At 53.5% G+C, this 9,703-nt stretch overlaps 1 protein-coding gene across 1 annotated transcript in view; it reads right to left on the bottom strand.

The window, feature by feature from the left end:
- The window catches only part of CFP (complement factor properdin), a 33,376-nt gene that overhangs the window by 14,698 nt on the left and 8,975 nt on the right, over positions 1-9,703 (bottom strand). Inside the window, exons 4-5 of the mRNA XM_015427356.1 lie at positions 7,866-8,026; positions 972-1,142 (exon numbers count right to left, since the gene is read on the bottom strand). Coding sequence (XP_015282842.1) covers positions 972-1,142; positions 7,866-8,026 — 332 coding nt within the window. The remainder of the gene's footprint in view (positions 1-971; positions 1,143-7,865; positions 8,027-9,703) is intronic.

Here is a 9,703-nt window from a genome sequence, read left to right as displayed (position 1 = left end):
AAGGAAGGAAGGAAGGAAGGAAGGAAGGAAGGAAGGAAGGAAGGAAGGAAGGAAGGAAGGAAGGAGCCATGCTACCTAAAAACCTTTGCTCTCCTCAACCACAGGCCTGGCGGAACTAGGGTTGCCAGGCCCCCAGTCCAGGGGGGAGTTCCCCTGCTTTTGTGGCAGAAAACCCTACCCACAAATGCCCCCAAACATGACGTAATGACATCGCCCGGAAGTGACATCATCACGTTGCTGATGTCAGGGGGTGACACTCTAGTTTTTGGGCCAAACTCTGCGGTGAAACTGGGCTCAAACCATAGAGTTTTGCCCAAAAACTAGAGTGTCACCCCCACCCGACATCAGTGACATGATGATGTCACTTCTGGGAACAGAAGATCCCGGAACAGATCCTGGAGCCCCCTGCCTGTCAACCGTAAGCGGAACATCTCCGTCTTACCAGCCCTGCCAAACTGAATAACGTCTCGCAGGGCACGTATGTAATTTGGCAGACAGTTCCACCAGGTTGCTGCCAGGGCCGAAAAAGCCCCGGCTCTGGTTGAGGACAGCTGGATACTTTACCTATAGACCACCAAGATCAGTTCCCCTGGAGAAAATGGCTGCTTTGGAGGATGGACTCTATGACACCCTGCTGAGAACCCTCCCCAAACCCCGCCCCCATAGCTGGCAACCCTAATCCAGGCCACCGTCCTCCAGGACTTCAGAAAACCCTCGCTCCTAAACCTAGCATCCCACAGATGCAAAATACAATCCCGAATACAAACAAGGGAGCCCTTCATTGATCAAAACTGGCCCTCCATCAACTAGCTCAAGTGGATTGATCTACTGGTGAAACCTGATAACCCAACCCATGCCTAATCCTCCCTTGCGGCTCCTCTTCCTCTACATAACCCCTTCCCCATTGTGCCTTGCCATCCATTTCCCCAGCCCATCAGCCTCCCGCTATTTCTCCCTTTGTCAAAACTTACTCGGGCAGATCTGCTGGGTGTCGCAAGAACGTGTCTCGACGTTGCTTCCCGGGCAGGTGCCTCCGCATGTCGGTGCCGGATTGGTGCAGGTCCGCTCCCTGGTCTGGGCCCCCCTGAGACAAGTCACCGAGCAAGGGCCCCAGGGCGCCCATTCAGACCAGCCGCCCATCACTGCAAGGAAACAAGATCTTATGTCAGAGGACAGACCACCCCTGACTGCCGTGTGAACTATTCCACATCCTGTCAGGGATCCTTCCCAAGGCGGAAGAGACTATTTTCTCAGGGGGGGACGGTTCTAAAGAACACACTGGACGGGAAATGGAAATGATGGGATTATACGGAAAACAGGATTAATAGATTTCCATCAACGAGCACGCTGTGGTCGCTAGGGTTGCCATTGCCAAGCTCCATGTGGGGCCTGGAGACCTCCTGGAATGACAGCTGGGGTTGCCAGGTCTGGGTTGGCAAATTCCTGGAGATTACAGGGTGGAGCCTTGGGAGGATGGGGTTGGGGGAGGGGAGGGACCACAACAGGGTATAATGCCATAGACTCCACCCTCCACGAGAGCCAGTTTGGCTCTTCAATCTTGGAGAACTGGGTTTGATTTCCCCCTTCATATGCAGCTGCTGGTGTGACCTTGGGTCTGTCGCAAGTTCTCTCAGAGCTGTTCTCTCAAGGGCAGTTCTTGGGAGAGCTCTCTCAGCCCCACCTACCTCACAGGGTGTCTGTTGTGGGGAGGGGAAGGGAAAGGAGATTGTAAGCCACTCTGAGACTCCTTCAGGTAGTGAAGGGCAGGGTAGGACCCTGAGACTACATTGTGGGGAGGGCAGGATATAAGTCTAACAAAATAAAATGAAATAAAAATTTCCTCTTCTTCTTCTCCACAACCATTTTCTCCAGTGCAACTGATGTCTGTTGTCTGGAGATCACTTGGGATTCTGGGGGGTCTCTGGGCTCCATTTGGAGGTTGGCAACTATAATGACATCTGATCTCCAGCTGCCAGAGATCCATTGCAGATCCATGGAGAAAATGGCACCTTTGGAGAGTGGACTTTATGGTATATCATCCCTGTTGAAATCCCTCTACTCCCCAAAGTCCACCTTCCCCAAACTCTGCCGAGGGAGCTCTTTTGAGAACTGTTCCGGAGAGAACAGCTCCAAGAGAACTTGTAACTGACCCAAGATCACACCAGCAGCTGCATGTGGAGAGATTCCTACCTGATGCGAGAGTCTTGCCTTTTATGTTGCAGAAAGGGAAAGCAGCATGGATCTACTTTGCAAGCGAAGCCCCCAGAAAGCGTAATACAATTAGAGACGTGCCACCAGCTTCAAGAACCATTGTGTTAGTGACGGGGGGAAATATCCACGCTTTCCCCATTATTTCACTACTTTGATCATGAGTTCAAAAAAGGTAGTTGTCAATATGAACTGCAGGCTTAACTACATCAGATGCAGAGAGATGTGGGATTAGATCCAGGGCTGTAGCAGATGTGGGGTGGGGAGAGAGAGAGGCTTTAACCCTTGCAGTGGGGAAGTGGGGTGGAAGGGTGGGGAGTGCCTGTCATTTCCTCCTCCTCAGGTTAGCAACACATCTAAAAATGTGTGTGGTGTGGGGATGCCAATCTCCAGGTGGTACCTGGAGATCTCCTGCTATTACAATTGATCTCCAGATGACCGAGATCAATTCCCCTGGAGAAAATGGCTGCTGTGGAGGGTGGACTCCATGGTGTTATACCCTGCTGAGATCTGTGCCTTCCCCAGGCTCCACCCCCCCCCAAATCTCCAGGTATTTCCCAACCCAGAGCTGGTAACCCTAGTGTGTGGTCAGCTCTGACTGGCAAAAAATGTGTAGAGGGGGAAGAATTAAAATTATTTTCCCTCCACCCATGTGTGCCACAGCACATTTCCGATTAGGGCACTGCACAGCTGCTACTGGCCTTTTAAAATACATGTATAGCTGGGAAGATTCAATCACGGATTTCCCCCCAGCGGTCTCGTCTAGTTAAACCCTAACCAAATGTTCCCCAGACGTGCAGCGTTCTCAGGTGGCTGAATGACTCTGCCCAAAGGCCGGCACTGCCTGCCGGAATGTTATTGCCATGGGCCAGTCTGGTACCCATCCGAATGGATAGCTGGGTGGGTAACTGCTCGCTTACCAGACCCCCCACTATGACGCCACAGTTTGCCCGATGGGATTAAACAATAGTCAGGGACCCACAGGTCTTTTTTCGTAGAAAAAGCCCACCAGGAATCTATTAGCATAATAGGCCACACCCAACAGCAGAAATTCATTAGCATATTATACCACACCCCTTACCGTGCAGTTTAGGGTTGCCAAATCCAAAATTACTTACCGCGGGGGAGTCCCGCGCTGTCCCGAGAGTATGTGCGTATGCGCATAGCGCGCGCACCGCCACAATGATGCCACCCAGAAGTGACGTCATTGCGTCGGCACGTTGGGGGCGGGGCCACTAGGATTCGAGGGAAAACCATAGAGTTTTCCCTCAAATCATAGAGTGTCCCACCCCCAATGTGGCCAGTGTGATGATGTCACCTCTGGGTGACATCACGCTGGGGACGTGTGCCGGAAGGGGGTGGAGTTCCCCCGGGGCCCGATTTGCTCATTAGCATATTAGGCCACACTCCCATGCCTTCCGTTGGCTTGCTTGGGTGCCCCACGGTTGTGGGGAGCCCGGGCAAGCCCCCCCCCTGAAGGCTTGTGGGAAGCCCCGTGGCTGCCCAATCCTTCCAGGGGCCACCCTGGCCCGCCCGCCTCAGAGTCGCCTGGGGGGGGGGAGGCCTTCCCTCTGTAGCCAGGCACACAGAGGTTTTGGCTGTAGTGGGCGTGGCCAGCTCTGAAGCAAGCCGGAACTCTGTTCCTGTCCGTTCCTGCCCAAAAATAGCCCTGGGGACCCATATGATTATACCAAAAGGGCAAAGAGCAGCTCTGCGGGACTGTTTCAGCTCCATAAAACAGCACGTTGCTGAAGGCCTGGGCCCTCCATTCAGCAAAATATGTGGTGACCACACTGTGGCCTCAGACCAAATCAGGGCCCCGCTTGGTGGTGGAAAGGGCCACCAGGTTGCAGCCAACTTATGGCGACCCGGTAGGGTTTCCAAGGCAAGAGACGTTCAGAGCTGGGTTTGCCATTGCCTGCCTCTGCATAGCGAGGCGAAGCGACCCTGAACTTCCTTGCTGGTCTCTCATCCAAGTACTAACCATCCAAGTATCCAAGTACCCATCCAAGTACTAACCAGGGACGACCCTGCTCAGTTATGGTGGAAAGTGACGTCAAGTCTCAGCCAACTTATGATGACCCCGTAGGGTTTCCAAGGAGAGAGAATTTCAGAAGTGGTTTGCCATTGCCTGCCTCTGCGTAGCAACCCTGAACTTCGTTGGTCGTCTCCCATCCAAGTACTAACCGGGGCCAACCTTGCTCGGTGGTGGTGGAAAGGGCCATCAAGTCTCAGCCAACTTATGGCGACCCTGTAGGGTTTCCAAGGCGAGAGAAGTTCAGAGGTGGTTTGCCATTGCCTTTCTCTGCCTGGACTTCCTTGGTGGTCTCCCATCCCCCAGCACCAACGATAGCTGACCCTGCTTAGCTTCCAAGATCTGATGGGATCAGGCTAGACTGAGCCAGCTAGGCCAGGGCAGGACCCCACACACCTGCTCTCTAAAAGGACAACAATAGCGTGGGCGCTGATTCACAGAACACCCAGCATCGTTTGGTCCTCTGGTTTACACAGGCTGGCAGGCGGCCAAAATGTAAGAACATAAGAAGAGCCCTGATGGATTAGACCAGTGGTCCATCTAGTCCACCGCCCTGCTTCACACAGCAACCAACCGGTTGCCCTGGAGTGTAGCCAACCAGGCTCAGAAGCCAAGGCCTTATCCTGCTGCCGCCTTCCAGCACTGGCGTTCAGAGCTTTGTTAGCTGTGAATGAGGATTGTTAAATAGATTTGCTAGCCTCCAGGTGCAGGTCTCCTGGCATTAGATCAGTTCCCCTGGAGACAATGGCTCCTTTGGATGGTGGACTCTACAACATTATGCCCCATTGAGGTCCTCCTCAGTGTTCCCTCTAAGTTGAGTTAAGTGTGAGCTAGCTCACAGTTGGAGCTGCGGTGGCTCAAGTGGTTAAGATGCTGAACTGCAGGCTCTGGAAGGTCAGTAGTTCAGCAGTTCGAGACCCGGGTTGCCGCATGATGGAGTGAGCTCCCATCTCTAGTTCCAGCTCCTGCCAACCTGGCAGTTTGAAAGCAAGAAATTGCAAGTAGATAAATAGGTACCCCTTCGGTGGGAAGGGAACAGCGTTCCGTGCGCCTTGGTGTTTAGTCATGCCGGCCACATGACCACGGAAAACGTCTTCGGACAGTGCTGGCTCTTCGGCTTTGAAATGGAGATGAGCCTAGAGTCGGACTCGACTGGCTTTCAAGCAAGGGAACCTTTACCTTTACCTAGCTCACAGTTTTTTAGCCTCTGGCTCACACGTTTTTGTCTCAGCTCAGGAAGGGACGGCTCCAGAGCCAATTCATTTATGCAGTAGCCAAATCGCTCGCTCACAACTTCAATGCCAATCGCTCGCAAAGTAGAATTTTTGCTCACAAGACTCCACGGCTTAGAGGGCGCATCCCCAAACCCCTCCCTCCCCAGGCTCCACCCCCCCAAATCTCCAGGAATTTCCTAACCCAGAGCTGGCACTCCTATGTAAACTCTGTGGGCTGGATCTTCCTCCCAGCAGAGCCGCTTAAGGCGAAGGAGAACTCCTTAGACCGGAGAAAACCTTCCAACTTCACTGAGCGGTGTGATAGAATACCGGCCTGTGCATTTATCTGCTAGCTGTAATGAGGCCCAGAGGTCTTGATTTCTCATCAGTAAGCAAGACGAGTGAGATGATCAAATGCATGTATTTACTTTACAAAACCCGGCCATGCTTCATCAAGAGAGAGCGCACCCATCAGAGCCGTTACTAAAGATGAAGCTAAAAGCGTCAGCCCATATAATCAAAAGACAGAGAGGCTGAGCGATGGCGAGAGATTAAAGCAAAAGATTCAACCAATATGTTTAATAACACGTGGGAGGTGGGGCGGGGGTGGGGGGGAATCAGCCACGGCCAGCAGGACTCAGAGAGCGTAGTTTTACAAGACCAAAGAGCTGTAAACAATAACATGGGTCCAAGACACTGAAATGTGTATCAGAGAGAATTGAAGTTGCCAACTTTGGGTTGGGAAATTCCTGGTGATTTAGGGATGGAGCCTGGAGAATGCAGGGTTGGGGGAGGGGAGGGTCCTTGGTGGGGTAGAATACCATAGAGCCCACCCTCTAAAGCAGCCATTTTCTCCAGGAGAACGGATTCACCTGGATAGCTCCAGGGTAGCGCGGTCTCATCCGATCTCAGAAGCTAAGCAGGGTCAGACCTGGTCAGTATTTGGATGGGAGACCACCAAGGAATACCAGGGTTGCGACACAGAGGCAGGCAATGGCAAACGATCACTGCTTGTCTCTTGCTCTGAAGACCCCACAGGGTTCCCGTGAAGCCAGCTGTGACATGACAGCAACTCCCCACACTCCACCTCCTCCAAATCTCCAGGAATTCCCCAGTGTGGAGTTGGCAACCCTATAAAATGTACATCCAGGCTGCATTGCAAAACCAAGAGCTGTGCGTATGCATGCCTTCTCCATTGTGTTAAAGGTTATGCTTTGCTTCAGGTCTGCCTTTCAGTTTTCTGGTTGCTTCTATGCTAGGGTTGGTTCTAGGCAGGAAGTGATGTCACCATAGTAGCCCCATACAGGTGACACTAGACGTTGCCGGTGCGCTGGCTTCACTTCCTGTGAGATTGCCAGCAAGTAGGCCTGGCCTATCTCCTTCTCCAGGTATTGTCCGTTGGGGAGGTGGGGGGCAGGGCCTGTCAGTGGGGGAACCCTGGGGGTCTGGCAACCCTTTTCTAAGGCCCAAATCCTATTTCATTGCTTATGGAACGTCCCGTCCTGTTGAGAGTATCAACTCACTCTGTGTTATCCGCCTTCAGTCCCAGTGAGAAAGGCAGACTATAAGGGCTCTTTTTGTAGAAAAAGCCCAGCAGGAACTCATGAGCATATTGGGCCACACCCCTGACAGCACAGCTCATTAGCACATTAGGCCGCACCCACATGTTACCAGAAGTGTCGTTATCCAGCCACACCCACCTGTTGCTTGTTATTCTGTTTACCATGTTTGTTGTCCAAACCCAGGGCTTTTTTTGAGCAGGAACTCCTTTTCATGTTAGGCCACACACCCCTGATGTAGCCAATCCTAATGAGTTTCTGCTGTTGGGTGTGGCCTGTTATGCTAATGAGTTCCTGCTGGGCGTGGCCAACTTGGGAGCCAGCCCGAACTCCGTTCCTGTGCGTTCCTGCCCAAAAATAGCCCTGACTAATGTAAATAAATGAATAAATAAATTGCAAAGCATGAAACCAGGAGGAGGCTGAGCTCACCCAAGGGGTAAAGAACTGACTTCAGTGTCACATCTGACTCCCCCCCCCCCCAGCTAGGGTTGCCAAGTTGACTTACCTGGCCACCAGGGTTCTCCCGATGTCCTTCCGGGAGACCAGAAGTGACGTTGGGCATTTTCGGGCCTACTTCCAGTTTTGGGTTTACTTCCGGTCGAGGGCGACAGTCTGGTTTTGAAGCAAAACTCTATGGTAAATTTGGCTTCAAATCACAGAGTTTTGCCCAAAAACCAGAGTGTCACCCCAACTGGAAGTAGGCCTGAAACTGGAAGTAGGCCCGAAAAGGTTATTTGGGGGCAGGCAAGAGCCTGCGAAAGCAGGGTTTCCCCCACTCCCACCAGGCGGCTGGCAACCCTACCCCCAGCACAGAAGCAATGCACACAACAGCAAGGCCAGGGTACTTACCAGGACAGCAACCATCCAAGCCGCAGGGTTTCAGTTCCCACCGGCGGGACTCCTGCCCACAGTCGCCCTGGCCGTAGCATGCCTGGCTGCGCTGCTGGGTCCCTTCGCCACAGGAAACAGAACAGGGAGTCCATGGGGACCATTCACTCCATGCCGCTGGGCTGTGACAGGAGGCAGAAAAGGGAAGAAGGTCAAAAAGACACTGGAATGGGACACACATGGGGCTGCCAGGTCTCCCGGGGGGGGGGTTTCCTCGCCGAAAGGGCCTCCAACCCACCGGTTCGGATCCAGCTGGCAGGGGGAACCCCACCCCCAAAGTGGCCAAATCAGACCGACGTGCCCGGCACGATGACATCATCTGGAAGTGACGTCATCACACTGGGTTACGCTCTAGCAACCAGCCTGAAAATTCCATGGTACCATAGAGTTTTTAGGCTGGTTGCTAGAGCATCGCCCGGCGACATGCCCAGCATGATGACATCACTTCTGGGTGACGTCATCACGGAGCGCGCGCCCAAAGGAACTCCCAGACAGGGCGCAGGACTCCCCCACTATTATGAAGGTAGGACTTGGCAACCCTAGACACACGTCTCCCACATTGCTAACTCCAGCCTGGGAGATTCCTGGAGATATGGGAGAGCGGTGCTTGAGGAGGGAGGGAGCTCAGTGGGTGGTGTTGTACACCCTGTGATTTCACTAGGGTTGCCAAACCCCCCAGTTTGCCAGGGGTCCCCCGTTTTGGGGGGAGGTTCTACCCACCCCCAATACCCACAGCCACCCCTCTCCCTTCTCTCTTGAGAGAGAGGGGTGGCTGCTTTTAAATGCATGGATGTTTCCTCCCAGCCCCGATCTCCTTTGAGATCAGGCTTGCAGGGAAATGTCAGCTCCCTGCACTTGAAAGGGAAATGCCGGCTCTTTACTCTTAAAGGGGAAACGGCGGCTCCTTTAAGTGCAGGAAACTGGCCTTTCTGGAGATCGGGCGGGCGGGGCGGCGGACGTCCCCAACGTGACGTCATCACGTCGGGGATGCCCCGCCCCTTCCAGGAACGCCCCCAAAGTCCCCCACTGGGGGCTGAAGATGGACTTTGCAACCCTAGATTTCACTTCCAGGTCAATGGTCAGCCCTTCCCCTTCCTGTAGGCCTACCACCCACCATTGTTGCCACCAGATGGCAGGGAGGTTCAGGGAAAGGGGTAGGGTTCTGACTGTGGACTGGGAAATTCCTGGAGACTTGAGGGTGGAGCCTGAGGTGGATGGAGTTTGGGAGGGAAGGGAGCTCATCAGGGCTGTGATGTCGCTCTAGGACTTCTGTTTTTCCTAGACTCTATAGTATACCGTAGAGTCTGCCCCTCCAAAACTGCCATTTCTTCTAGGGGGATTGATCTCTGTAGTGTGATTACTTGTAATTTTGGGAGATCTTCAGGCTCCACATGGAGGCTGGCAACCTTAGGAAGTGAGACACTGCAAGGCTCCATGGGCTGGGTGGGGGTGCAAATAGGGTTGCCAAGTCCATCTTCCACCCCCAGCGGGGGACTTTGGGTGCGTTCCTGGAGGGGGCGGGACATCCCCGATGTGATGACGTCATGTTGGGGATGTCCACCACCACCAGCCCCCGCCCGTGCACCAGATCTCCAGAAACGGCAGTTCCCTGCACTTAAAGGAGCCGGCATTTCCCTTTTAAATGCAGGAGCTGGCTTTTCCCCTTTAAGAGCAGCCGCATTTCCCTTTTAAGATCACGAAGCTGGCATTTCCCTGCAAGCTTGCGGAGATCAGGCTTGGGAGGAAACATGGGTTCCACACACTTAAAGGGAGAGAGATGGGTGGCTGTGGGTGTTGGG

This window comes from Gekko japonicus, unplaced genomic scaffold (genome assembly GCF_001447785.1).
Source record: "Gekko japonicus isolate JY-2015 unplaced genomic scaffold, Gekko_japonicus_V1.1 scaffold1919, whole genome shotgun sequence".
NCBI classification, from domain to species: Eukaryota; Metazoa; Chordata; class Lepidosauria; order Squamata; family Gekkonidae; genus Gekko; species Gekko japonicus.
The sequence above is the reverse complement of the archived record's forward strand: the minus strand, read 5'-3'. Positions and strand labels throughout refer to the sequence as shown.